The sequence below is a fragment of the Pelmatolapia mariae genome, linkage group LG7 (genome assembly GCF_036321145.2).
Source record: "Pelmatolapia mariae isolate MD_Pm_ZW linkage group LG7, Pm_UMD_F_2, whole genome shotgun sequence".
Lineage (NCBI taxonomy): Eukaryota > Metazoa > Chordata > Actinopteri > Cichliformes > Cichlidae > Pelmatolapia > Pelmatolapia mariae.
Genome location: NC_086233.1, coordinates 15718972 through 15732946, shown reverse-complemented (window position 1 = coordinate 15732946; position 13975 = coordinate 15718972). Strand labels below are relative to the sequence as shown.

General features: G+C 39.5%; 1 protein-coding gene across 4 annotated transcripts in view; it reads left to right on the top strand.

Moving 5' to 3' along the window:
• erbin (erbb2 interacting protein) overlaps positions 1-13975 on the top strand; it is a 45672-nt gene that overhangs the window by 19045 nt on the left and 12652 nt on the right. For all 4 annotated transcript variants that reach the window (XM_063478103.1, XM_063478102.1, XM_063478104.1 and 1 more), the window contains exons 2-10: positions 2489-2683; positions 2879-2996; positions 6419-6497; positions 6636-6725; positions 8515-8571; positions 10410-10473; positions 10681-10755; positions 11465-11609; positions 13253-13325. In XM_063478103.1, coding sequence (XP_063334173.1) covers positions 2498-2683; positions 2879-2996; positions 6419-6497; positions 6636-6725; positions 8515-8571; positions 10410-10473; positions 10681-10755; positions 11465-11609; positions 13253-13325 — 887 coding nt within the window. In that variant the 5' untranslated portion in view covers positions 2489-2497. The remainder of the gene's footprint in view (positions 1-2488; positions 2684-2878; positions 2997-6418; positions 6498-6635; positions 6726-8514; positions 8572-10409; positions 10474-10680; positions 10756-11464; positions 11610-13252; positions 13326-13975) is intronic.

Below are 13975 nucleotides of genomic sequence, written 5' to 3'. Positions count from 1 at the left end.
AAATGTCAGTCAGCCAAGAGCTTAACATGTCTGGAAATCTCCGTTGCATGTCTTGAATTTTCTTAGTTAAGAAGTCAAAAGCTCCTGATCGACTGAAGTTGGGTGAGTGTGGTCAGTCATCAGTCCCGTAACATGTAGGTCAGTGGATAAACCTATCTGTTGTAGACAGTACGGTTCTCATTAGTGTGCTGCTTTCCAGATTACTCTTTGGGCCAGCCAGCCCTGCAGTGCAGCATATCTTGTCCATTTCTGTTCATCTTCACGTGGTGCGCTGCTTCGAATAATGGTGTTATTAAAAACTGTTTTTACGTGGCAGTACAGCTCTTAGGCTCTGATAACTAACACTCTGGATGCATTAAAAAAATAGTTTTGTTTAAGATACAAAACAAAGTTTTTCAGGTATGTGGTCATAAATTCAAATACTGTAAATACTGGTATTAAGTAAAAAGTCTCACTGATTGCCTGACCTTTTTGTTTGTTTTTTGCGTACCTTACATTAACTCATAATTACTACACCTTCTTTGTTAATTCATGCTGCATTCCCTCCTCCCTCTCTGACCACTCTTAATAGCATGCGTCATACATATGTTTATTTCTTCTTGCTTGGGTTGAATGGAGGCAGGCCCTCTGTCGTCTCCTCTGCTGATGGCCCAGATTACTCTAAGTACTTATACATGAGCTGGCCTCTTCCATAGAGAAGATTGTGTGGGAGGCTGACAGCCTTTTACATGTGCATACTTCATGTGAGTGTGGGTGAGTGCATACATGCAGCCATTATTAATGAGTGGGAAATGGAAGAATAGCTGACTGGTTCTGCATTTGGGACAACTGTGGACTGAATTGTCACAAAAGCTGTGGCAAACAAGTAGATCATACTGCTGTCTCTACTACTTTGCACTCTCTAGAAAAGGAGGTCTGTCTTTTACTTTTTATTGGCCCAATATCACCCCTAAAATAAATATGCTGTTGCTGTTTGTAGCAAAGTCTAACTGAAATACTTGCTCTCACCCACATATAGCCTGCAACGAAAATTTAAAGTCTACCACACTTCAGCGGCTCTGTCAGCCAGACAAGATACAGAGCGGATGAAGTATTCTGAGATGATTTTCTATGGCAATACTCAGATTAAGACAAGGGGGAGGGAAAGTCGCATTCTCTGCGTGGTCCAAACAAAGCCCCTGTTGACCAAAGTCACATTCCATAGTGTGTACTGCACTTTGATGAAAAATTGTGTAGATTTGATCTATAGAAAACATGCATTTAATTTCCAGCATACTCCCCAGCAGTGCTTAACAACACCGCTCCTATCCACCTTTTAATCTGTTCATCCACATTGAGAGTGGAAAAGATTTTCTGGCTTCTCGATATCAATTTATTTTGCTGTAGAGAGCTTTGCATGAAACCAGTCAAGGACAAGGATTTCCAAAATAATGGCTGACTCATGGCTTACTTTTTGAATTTATATCCTCCACTTCATTGAACAGCGCCACATTTGGCATATTTATGGAAAGTTAGATGTGAAAATTGGACTTTTCCCGAATGGTAAACAGAAAGAGTACGTCTTTTCCAGGATATTTACTGAAGACCTAAAATAAAAGTTATTTTTGTTCAGTAAAAATCTGTGTGGATTGATTCACTGGCAGTGATTATGTGCAGTGTATGCAAATTTGAGGAAAAAATTGGCAGCCCAGTCCCTTGGAAGAAATAATAGTATTGAGTGTGCATGATGCAGCTTGCCAACTGCTTTGAGAGGTCCGTCTGCAAAAGTGCCTGGAGAGCCGTTACACATCAGACAGTGTACTGTGCTTTGGGACAGATTTTGGGCTGCATTATTATTTTTAAGCGTAATTCTCTAGTAATAAGTATTTCCATTTAAATTCCAGTGTTTGTTTGCCTTGTCCATTGTAACAGTTTTACCCTCCTCCTCAGATGTGGAGATGGGATTTGCAGACTAGCAAGAGACAGCCTCCTACAGCTTTCCGGGGAGGTTAAATTTATCAGATATCGCAGACTAAAGTAAGACAACCAAAAGTAAACATAGCCGGCAGCCCCGTGGCTATTGAAAGAAACAGAATTGTAAATCAGCTGGGTACTACTTCCTTCTACTTCTGTGCTTTATCAGAAACTGTGAGAAACAATAATGACTAATAATCATATTGGATTTAAATGTGAGAGCCCAGGTTGACAAATGTTGAAATTTCCCTTTAATGATGATGCGAGTGATTTGTGGAAGTTGCACCAGAAGCTAAACATGATCGTTGTTTCACATCCATTTTTCTAATCTATTTAAGTCTTGATTGTTACACTACGGGCTGATGCTGCTTTTTCGTTGTGTCATACTTATTCAAATTAAATGTGTGATTTTTAATCATTTCCATTTCATTAAAGTTGATCAAATGTCAACATCCTTGTGTTACACAGGAAGTGAATTGTGAAAGTAGCACTAGTCACCAGTCTGCCTCCTTATCTCTCCATTTTCCCTCCATAGTGCCTCAGGATGTCCAAGCGGAGCCTGTTTGTTCGTCTGGTACCATGCCGCTGCTTGCGGGGCGAGGAGGAGATCGTAACATCGCTGGACTACTCCCACTGCAGCCTGGAGACTGTTCCTAAGGAGATCTTTAACTTTGAGAAGACCCTGCAAGAACTCTACCTCGATGCCAACCAGATCGAGGAGCTGCCTAAAGTAAGGCATGCATTGTAATGTATAGAAACCTTCAGTGTGTGTACATCTTTGTTGCTAGGAGTCTTTGAGGGATACAGTTGAACTTTATTAAAAGTCGGGACATTTGTACATTTCTCATGAGACTGTATAGGTGAACCACATGTTAACCCACATGGTGTTTATATTTTCTTTTTCCACCCCTCCTCATTCTACAAGCAACTGTTTAACTGCCAGTTACTCAACCGACTGAGCATGCCAGATAACGACCTGACAGTGTTGCCAGCAGCGATCGCAAACCTCATCAATCTCAGGGAGCTTGATGTCAGCAAAAACAGTAAGCAGGATGATTCCTTTTTAGAACCTTTTTGCTTTAAAGCCTGAAAACTTTCCTTTGAAATTTCAAATGTCGAAACTGTCTTTTTGTTGTCATGACGGCAAGAAGATATATGAACGCACTAATGCCTTGTTTAGATTTGCTTTTTCAAAGATGAGACGAGGTGAAATGCCACAGCATGTTTAATTTGCTGTGTTTACGTCACAACATGACTCAAAAAAATGATCAGTAGAAGAAGTGGACAAGCCCAGACCTGCAAGCGGCTAGAAACTCTCTCTCAAGTGAAATGGAAAAAACTGAAAGGGCGATATGAAGCTTCTTTGAGCTGGTTCTCTCACACACACACACACACTGTAACAAAATATCTACAGGGTGAATTGTCAACTGTTTTGTAGAGTCGGAAGCAGCGGCATTTGTCAAAGTTTAACGTTTACTGCTTTGATATTAAACATTTGGACTGTTGAACATGACAGGGCTTTGTACTTGAAGCCTTTTAAATGTTGCCTGTTTGATGAAAGCTTTCCACAGACACACTTGGTGCTCTTCTAGGGTGACATTTAGAACAAAAAACAGATGCAGTACAAAGTGTGTGAGGCTGCGCACCGAATCAGTCAGATGACTCTGCTGTTTAAATAATTTCTGCCCTTAAAAAAAAAAAAATGTATATTCAGTTTTTTATATCAAATACATCTGCAATAAATTTACACAGTTTTAGCCTCCATATCACAATCATTATTTGTAAAGTAGACTTTTGTAAATTTACGGAAAACCAGTACTAGGCAGTAGAAAAATTCAAAAGTCTGATATTAAACAAGGACAAATGAACAACAACAAAAAAACCTGACAGTTTTTAAAAAAATATAATGGATGACTTCCAGTTTTAATTCAAAGAATGTAACAAAAATATTGCATTAATTGTCCATTCACTTTCTACATTTATTCATTGAAGCGGGGCTGGAGCCTATCCCAGCTGTTATAGGGTGAGAGGTGGGGTACGACAGATTGACAACCCTGGACAGGTTGTCAAGCCTGTCACGCAATTAACACAGAGAGACAGACGGCCACCCACACTCGTGTGTGTGTGTGTGTGTGTGTGAGCTGCATGGTGGTGTTAGCACTATTGCCTCACAACAAGAAGTTCCTGAGTTCTAAACCAGTCTGTGTGGAGTTTACATGTCCATGTCTCCCTGCATGTGTACGTGTCTCCTCTGGGTACCAGCTTCCTCCCACAGTCCAAAGACATGAATGGATTTGGGCTAATTGGTGTTTCAAAACTGACCACAAGGCGTGATTTAGACTTCTGTGGGGAATCCTACAGTGTCTACAATGTAACCTAGTAAGTGGCAGATGTTGTTGCCAATATTTATGCTTGTGCTGGACAATTACATTTTTTCCTTCCTGGGACTCTTTGTTGCGGTCGGGTTTTGGGGGGCAAACATATTTGTCCTTCTTGTTTTTCCGTTTCTTAGTACATTCACTAATATACATTACGAAAGTTTCAGCAGTCTCCCTCTAGGAATTTGCTGATGTTTATAAGTCCTTAGATCGGTATTATTATTTTTTTTTCCCCCTATATTGAGGCAATGGTCATTATTCGATCACTAATAAAGTCAAAAACTGCCAAGAAAAAGCCAAGAAATGCACAGCAGTAATCAGTCGTTGTGTAGTTATATTTCTAGTTAGGATGTAGCAGAGGTTATGATATAGCTGTGGCACAGATTTCCCACCGAAACTTAAATCCCCAGCAAGTGTGAATGTAAGTGAAAATTGCATTAACTGGCTGGTAATTACACCCATTTTTACACGGTCTCTTCATTAGTTGCAGCTCAGAAGTAGTTGGACATTTGAACAGTAAGCTGCTCCATCAGCAGGTGTGGTTCCTGATTGTTTCCTCATTGTTTAAAATAAATCTGGAGCTGACTCTGGGGTTTGACTTTGCATTTGGTAGCTATTCATATGAACTCTTAACTAGACCAAGATGTGGTCAATGTAAGTCAAGTGTGGGAACAGAAAGGCCAATTTGAAAGGGAAACAAAAGGCTGTCAAGTTCTGGTATACCCAATTATCTGAACTCATAAATTTGTACCAGAAAGATGTTAAGAGAAAAAAAAAACATATACAAAAGGCAAGGAAGAGCTCATACTACATCCTCTTTCAAAATGACATGGCATGTATGTTTGCCAGAGGAACTGGTTCACTAGTGTTTCTAGATGAAGTGACTGTTGAAGCAACAGGATGAATTTTTAAAACGTATAGCTTACACTGTGCTGAAAAGCTGCAAGACTAAAAGGCTGGTGCTTTACAGTGCAGATGGATAATGACCCAAACCCCAAAAATGACCCACAGGTTTTTTTAAGGCAATGAAAGGGAATGTTCTTAAATGGCAGAGTCACTCACATGACCTCAGCTGAGTTGAGATGCTTTTTAGTGAAAGCAAAGCTGAAAGCAGAGAGACTCACAAACAAGCAGCAAAAGCCTGGCAGAGCATCTCGAGGGAGGACATGCAGCATTTAATGATGTCTGTGGAAAGGATTGCTACGGATTCCCATCTAAGTAATAATCATTACATTTATAATAATGCTAGTTTGTCCAATTACTTTGGCCTGTGTAAAAGGCGGGACTGTAAATTATTAAAGGTGAATGCAAAAAATTCATTTGCATCTTGACTGCTTCATTTTAAATCCATGAGTGTTGTACAGATCCAAAATTAGGGAAAATAGCCTGACTGTCCATACGCTTCTCTACCTGACTCCATAAAGAAGTTTGCACAGTTGGCAAAACCCTTTCAGGAACAGAGAGGTTAAAAAGGTAGTTGGACTATAAACGAGTGCAAACGCAGCCTTGATTAAACAGACGTTAAAGATGTAGTGGCATTTTCATGAACCGGAGCTTCATGTCCCGTGTTTACATTAAATGGAGCTTATCCTTCCACACAAAGCACTTTAGCCTAAGTGTTGTGGGCATAAAAGAAAGTAGGTGGAAATAAACTGTGAGACTTGGTCACAATGCTCACCTTGCTGTGAAGGTTTGGTGAGAAGTTGCAGACTTCAAAATAGAAGATCACTCACCTTCTATTTTTGTTTTTGCTCTTTGTTTCCTGCTCTTTTATTATGTAACCGCATGCAGTTCTGCACTTTTCTTCTCTCTTTTTAGTGAAGACAAAAAATAAGGGCGAAGAAAGGTGCAGAGCTGCTTTTATTATACCACGATCACACACTGTTCAGTCAGAGAACCTTTCTGGTTGTTTATTTGTGTTAAATAAGATGTCTTTCATCATGTTTTATCTTTTGTTCATTTGACAGGAGTTATTCATTTTGTGTCAGCAGTAACAAAGCAGCTGAGATGCACTGAGCAGATGTAGCTTTGTAGTCGTGCTCCTGCCCTGCTGATGATAATTTTTGATGACTTCTGTTTCTCTCCAGGCATCCAGGACTTTCCAGAGAACATCAAAAATTGCAAAGGCCTAGCAATTGTAGAAGCCAGCGTGAATCCCATATCCAAGTGAGTTCGGCTTTCCCTCACCTAACACATTTTAGTTTAACGTTCCCTATAAAGTTTGGGTTCCTAGTGTTCTTGCAGAGGTTTACGAGGCTGCCTGTGTGTTCTCATTCGCGTTCTTGTGTTTGCATGTGTTATCAGGCTCCCTGAAGGCTTCACTCAGCTTCTGAGTCTGACGCAGCTCTACCTGAACGATGCCTTTCTGGAGTTCCTACCAGCCAGCTTCGGCAGGTTGGTTTCTTCTCTGGTTTGTCACACGCTGTACTTGATGGAGTCATGATACTGACATTTGAATTTTCTAAATGCAGTCAAGTCATTAACACGCCGCAGAAATGCAACACAAAATGATGCTAGCTCGATAAGATGACCCAGTAGAAGTGATTTTGTTTCATACTGTGGGCTACACTTGTGCTGTGTGGCACCAGGACCAAGTACTACTTATGTCATGTCAACAGCACAAAAGTGATGAAGTGAGCATTCACAGAACTATTTGTCTGTTTATCTCTCAGACCTGGCTTACCATTAATTCTTTAGCATTTACATTTAAGTCATACTGGAGAAACACACAGCTTTAAAAAATGATCACTTTATTTAAAATGATCATGTTGTTTTCTTTTTTCCCAAGATCTTATTTAACATTTACTTACTATACTTTTCAATATATAGTTAGTAGGGGTGCAACAATACATGTATAGATGTTGAACCCTTCGATACAGTGCTTTCGGTTCGGTAAGCATATGTATCGAACAATACAAAATTTTTCATTTATTTTATCAACTTTTCTTCTGACGATGCTGTCTTTTTTGAGCGCTCAGTGGATCTGCGTTCGACTACTCCGCCTAGGCTGCACTGTCGAGTGCAGATCCACTGAGCGCAAGCTAGCGAGACAGAAGTTAAGCTCATTGCAACATGGCAACTGCCTCAACGCTACCCGAAATTGAACCTCCCCCACCCTCATTCAGATCTGGCCTTTGGAACTATCTTGGTTTTCATGTGAAGTATGACCCTGATGGTAAACGCGTCATGGACAAAAGTAAAACAGTATGTTGGATGTGCCACGCAATGCTCAATTGGTGGGAACTAGTGCGTTAGCGCAGTTAGCTTGTTAACGTGTTGACGCCGTCCAGCCCCATGCACGGGGCGATCCGCGGTAACTTGTTAACGGAGACTTGCCGCATTATGGCATTAATGTCATTTTAACAAGATTAACGCTGACAGCACTAGTGGGAACACAACAAATATGACTGCACATTTACGCCGACATCATCCTAGTGCAAAGACAAGTGGAAGCAGACAAAAACAACAAGCACGCACGCTACAAACTTTACCCGAGTCATTTAGACAGCCCTTAGCACATGATTCTCCTTATGGGGACCTGATATGTTTAATATGCTGCTGAGAATATATCCCAGAAGAAGCGTATAGTATAGCTTTTATTTTGGAAAGAGCCATTTCTCTGTAATAAACTCTCTTTTCCAAAGATGAGTGATTTCACAATCAGATTTATTTTTTTTATTATTTTGTTGTTTCAGCAACATTAAATTTAAAAACTGTACTTTTGAGTTAAAATATATATTTATAATTTTAATAAATGACAAATTAAAAAGGCATGAACATTTTTTTCTATCGAAAAAATATCGAACCAAACCGTGAATTTTGTGTATTTTTGCACCCCTAATAGTTAGGCTACACAGATTGTTTCATCAAGTCAGCATGATTATTAATCACTTTCATTACTTGCACTTTACACAAAAGTTGGTGTTGAGCCTTCTGAATGCAGAAAACATGTGATGTGATCTGGTGCTGATTCCATCTTTATATTTCTTCCTTTTAGTACTAGTTCTATACAAGAGAAGATTACATCAGACTTTTTTGCTGTCATGTAACTGCACATCATAGCTGCTTAGTGAAAGATAAGCCGGCTGAGAAAATCATGGCCGCTAAGCTTCAAAAGCCATTTCACATAATATCCCTTTGGGGAAAATCAACTAATTATGACAATGATTTTTCCTGCTTGCAGGTTGACTAAGCTACAAATCCTGGAGCTGAGGGAGAATCAGTTAAAGATGTTGCCAAAGTAGGTGGTTTTTATTTAGCAAACCTTCCAAATGTGAAATATACAGAATGTTCATTTTAATTAAAAATAATAATAAAAGCAGTCTCTCTGAAACTCAGTCGCTTTATGAACCGTGACAAGATTTTTTTTTTTTTATTTTTTTTTTTTTAAATCCCTACTTCCTCATTGTCCTCTGCCTCTTGCACCCCCTGCAATGTCTGTCCTTTATCCTTTTTTTAATCATAGACTCTTTCTGTAAACCTCTAACTGTAGTATTAAATTCCACTGTGGTTACATAAGAGTCCCCTTTACTTGGCCACTTGCGCTGACAGGTTTTATAATCCTCTACTGAGACAGTGGTGAAGGTCTTTTTGCTATTTGAGAAGTGTGCTGTGAGACTGAATGTCCCACAGATATTAGAGAAAGCGCCAGGTGATTTTTGGGGGAAGTTACCGTCTCCCTGGTTTCTCTTTAATTTCTGTCACACTTGACTAGCTTTACCATCTTACCATCATTAACGATACTTGCCTTTTTTTTCCCTTCCCTCCTCTGTCTGAGTTTCCTTTTATAATCTCCCCTTTATTATTATTATTATTATATATATATTTTTTGCATTTATTTTTCTCTGACTGATGTTCCAGCCGGTGTATAAAGTGCAGTACAGTCAGTGCCACAGCTCAGAGCGGATCCCTTTTTTCTGGCTGTGTTTATGTGACAGAGGCCAGACCTGTTAAAGTCTGGAGGCCTGACAAAGAAAGGGACTAATGATCGGGAGCGTTGCCAGAGCAACACACAAGCATTTCAGAGATGTAAACAATGTGTGCAAAGGGGTGCAATAGAAGTCTTCTCAGGGCTTTCATGTAGAAGCTGCTGCCTCTATTCTCCATCTCTCTCCTCTGGTGCACAGACACACACTGAGCACATGCATAAACCAAATGTTTTAAAGAAGGCTGCAGTGTTCCTCGCTCAGGGTCATAAGCCCCTTAGTGCTGTTTTTTTAACTGGTGAACTCACTTTCTAGATTAGCCAAAACAGCTCATTCTCACCCTTTTTTAGCTGTTTGGTTTGGTGTGGGGTTTTTTTTGTTTGTTTGTTTTTTGTGGTGTGGGGAGAAACACTGTTCGTTCCTTGGTATCATTTCTGTCCCACAGTTTTCACGGTGTCTTGATTTGCTTTAGGGTTGGGAGTATACGTTTTAATCAACTTTTATATTATATGGAATTTGGGGTCCCCACATTGTGAAACTGACAGTCAATGGAAATGTTTTCTTTTTATTTTGCTTTTATTTGTGCATGCGTGTGTCTGTGTACGTGCTACGTTTTTGTTTTTTGCTGCTGGCAGTAAAGGACAAATGTCCTCAAAGGTGTCTTGTTATTCGATCTGTGAGGAAAGAGTAGTTCTTAATCACTAATAAGCCTCTATGAAAATATTTTCTCTCCAGTTGTCTGTTGTGCTGTGATCAGTTAAATGTGATCAGCAGTGTTGTAAGCAGTGAAGTAGCCCTGCGTGTTTACAGTGTAGGGGAGAATGTGAGCCTGTGGCCTGAATGTGAGAGAAAATTTGGAGCAAGGCTTAGGGCTAGCATACGTCACATTTTCCATTATTTAGAGCATATTTCTATCACGCCTAAGCTCTAAAAGGTATTTATTTCCACATAAAATTATTCAGTGACAGGAGCGAAGGCGGAGCATGTGTGCTTTCCAAATCGAACTGCATGAAAACTGAGTGACAGTGGCATAGAGGAGGAATTTTCTTATGGCTGTTTTTTTTTTTTTTCTTTAATATGTAAACCATGAAATTCATGTGTTTTTGTTGTTGTTTTTGTTTTGTTTTTTGTTTCCTTCTTGTGTTTTATGCAGAAGCATGCAGAAGCTCACACAGCTGGAGAGGTTGGACCTGGGGAGTAATGAGTTCACTGAAGTGGTGAGTATCTTTCAGTCAGTCTGTCACTGCTCAGGGCTCTCACCACCTCCTTCCTTAATCTGTTCCCTGTCCTATTTTTGTTTTTTAAGCACATATGTCGAAAGTTTTCTTTTCCTTACACTCTGAACCATCATTTATACATTATAATGTGATTCTTTTTTTTTAGCTTGCTCACAACTACGTGCTTTCTCTTTTCTACATGTGCAGCCTGAGGTGGTGGAGTGGCTGACTGGACTCAAGGAGCTGTGGATGGACGGGAACAAGCTGACCTTTTTACCTGGGGTATCATATACGCTCATATTCCCGTTCAGTGACTGCTGCGTCTTAACACATCATCTTGAGATTATTTCCCTCGATTCTCCCCCAACCCCCCAAACCTGTGTGTCTCCTCAAGTCTTCATCAAAAAGAGCTGCAGTCAGTTTACATCAGACTTTGAGCTCTCTGAAACCAGCAGAGAGGGCTGCGCTTTGAACGCGATTCTGTCGAAGGATGAACTCGCACAGTTTGTCCTCACCAACAAAATGCATAGTTTTGGGTTTACATATGTCCCCCAGAAAAAAATCAGCTATGAAAGAATTCTTATGTCAGTGTGTTGACAGTCAGGATTTGTTAAATGAGGTTCTTCTTTCATCCAAATGACCAGCTTGTTTGTAAGTGGGTCATAATTAAAGCATTAGTTCTGCTGCCAGCATTTCAGTAGCATCAGCTGTAATCACAATCTGGCCTTTTATAAGCCATGACGTCTGTGGAGTATGAAACAAACCATTAAGTGTTACTGTTCTGCTAATAAAATGAGTGTTTTCAACCTAAAATAAGTGTGATATTGTCTCCCACTGTGGGATTATATCATGTCTGCATATATAGTTAGTTCACTTCACTGCAGAAAATGTTAGCTAACTGCTTGTTTGTGATCATTTTAATTTACTGCCACAGTCTGCATCTCATACTGCTGCATAAATTAAGGGTGACTTTTTATTTTATTTTGTCCAGATGTTGGGGACACTAAAACAACTGGTGTATCTAGACGTGTCGAAGAACAACTTGGAGATGGTGGATGAACAAATCCGCGGCTGTGAGAATCTACAGGACCTCCTGCTCTCCAACAATGCTCTCACACAGCTGCCAGGCTCCATCGGTAAAGATCTCTCACACACACACACACACACACACACACACACACACCGTATTAGAAGACCTGTTATGAAACACCTTAACTCTCTTTTAGCTGTTGCCAGCTTTTAAATCTTTCCAAGCCCTTCATCAGTGAAAAAGGCTCTCTTGTCTCTTTCTATGTCTCTTTTAGCACTTGCAGTGTGAGCCGACGGGACAGTACTACCACAAGACTTTATTTTTCTGTGTCATTTTCTCTAATAGAAACTGATCTATATGATCTATATAGAGCGTGAAACTGATGTGCTGCATAATAACCTTTTACTTATTTTTCAGTATTCAGTTTTATTTTTGGTTTTAGATGAAACCAAATTATGCTAACAATATAAAACTGTAGTGAAGTACACAGTGAGATACTCATAACATATTAATGTGACGTCAGTAACAGAAGAAATACAATTATTCAAATATTTCTACAGCTCAGGATTGCTTTTACCCAACCCTTATTAATCTCTAATGAATTAGGTTCCAATTACTCATGTATTCAAAATCATGTCACGGGTATGAAACATTTAGCAATATCAATGCAGCTTTCTCATTTTGGGTTACATTTGTGACAAGTTGTTAAGTGACCAGTAAAAATAAATAAATTGCTCAAAACTTAAGACCTGTATATAGAAACTGATATTTAATATTATACATATTAAGAATAAAGTTATTTGTTTAAAAAAACAAAACTCCACAGGTTTTAAACCAATGTAAAGACAGACACATTGGCTCACAAAGGTAAAGTTAAAAGTTCTTTAAAATAAAATCATTGAGTACAATAATGTAGACTGATATTGGATGTTCTGGGCAAGCCTAAAAAAAAGCAACCTGGATCAGCAGTTATATTTAAGAAAGAAGATTTAACTCAGCATTAAGGCCTCCGTCGCACAGACCTAGAGACCAGCTAGCAACCATCTGGAAAATGTATGCGCCAGTTGGTGCAGGTTGCTGCCAATTGCTATGAAACCAGTGAGCCCCATTTCATTCGATTTCAATTCAGTTTTATTTATATAGCACCAAATCATAACAACATTCACCTCAAGGTTATTTATAAAGATAAAGACCCTACAATAATAGGGAGAAAGCCCAACAGTCAGATCACCCCCTATAAGCAAGTAGTTGGCGACAGTAGGAAGGAAAATCTCGCAAACAGGACGTGTCAGTGGCAGTGATGGTGCCCCATTAACCCTCAGCAGTGCAGAGCGCGACAACTTCTCTGTGCGACTGGTGACAGACAGCTGACAATTGTGTTGGCTACTTTTTTCCCTTTTTCAAATGTTAATTTTGACAAATAGGTGCCTATTTTTCAAAATAAATTGTAAAGCTACATTTATAATATTTATTGACAGTCATAATTTTGAATGGCATACTCACTCCCATCCCTTTTGCAAAAAACAAGACTAATAAAATCCTTTAAATTCATGCAAACACTGCTGTTGAAATCATGGTTGATGACGACTGCTATAGCCATTACTGTATTGACAGTATGAATGAATCTAATTAACTGGTGTGTAATGGATCTTCCTCTTTGTTGCGTACCAGTAAGTGATAGTCAATAACTGATCTGAGCTGTTGTCGACGCCTTCCTGATCCTGGCTCTCTGTTCCTTTTTTTTTAAAGGCACCCTGAAGAAACTGACTGCACTGAAAGTGGATGAAAATCAGCTGATGTACTTGCCAGATTCCATTGGAGGGTGAGCACCACAGCAATAGATTTGATAACGGCAGAGTAAACCCTGAGCTCAGTGGATTATTGTGTCGTTTTTTTTTTTTTTATCTGGAATCCATTGATCTGATAAAACGTCTTTCTGGAAAAACGAGATATCCCCATTAAAGAGAATGCATCCCCTGCTCGGTTTGTTTTGGTCTCGCGCTGATGATTGGTAGCTTAGAAATGGCTATGGCTATAAAGAGTGGTTATGAATGTCATGTCTTTGAATCTGCCGTAGCGATTTAAGGACACAGTTTGCTTCAGTGTGGAAGGGTTGCTGGTAAACACTGGTCTCATGACCCTCATAGGCAGTAATGATATGAAATCCTGTGTTACTATTCAGAGGTTTTTCTGTCTAATGTATACAGGTAAACCCTCAGTCGCCGGCTGCTGAGTACTGAGCCAGGTCCACACGCTGATCCTCTTTCTACTCTGAATCATTGACACACAGTTGACAAAGATTAGGTTCCATTTAATCCATGCTTTTATTTTTTTAATCCGTCCCCTCCAACATCCATGAGAAAGACAAATCTACATTAACTGATAAAAACAATTGTATCTGTGCAGTTTTTTATTACTGTTTTCAAACACCCTCAATTGCCCCTTATGTTAGAATGTGCCGCCTTATGTACT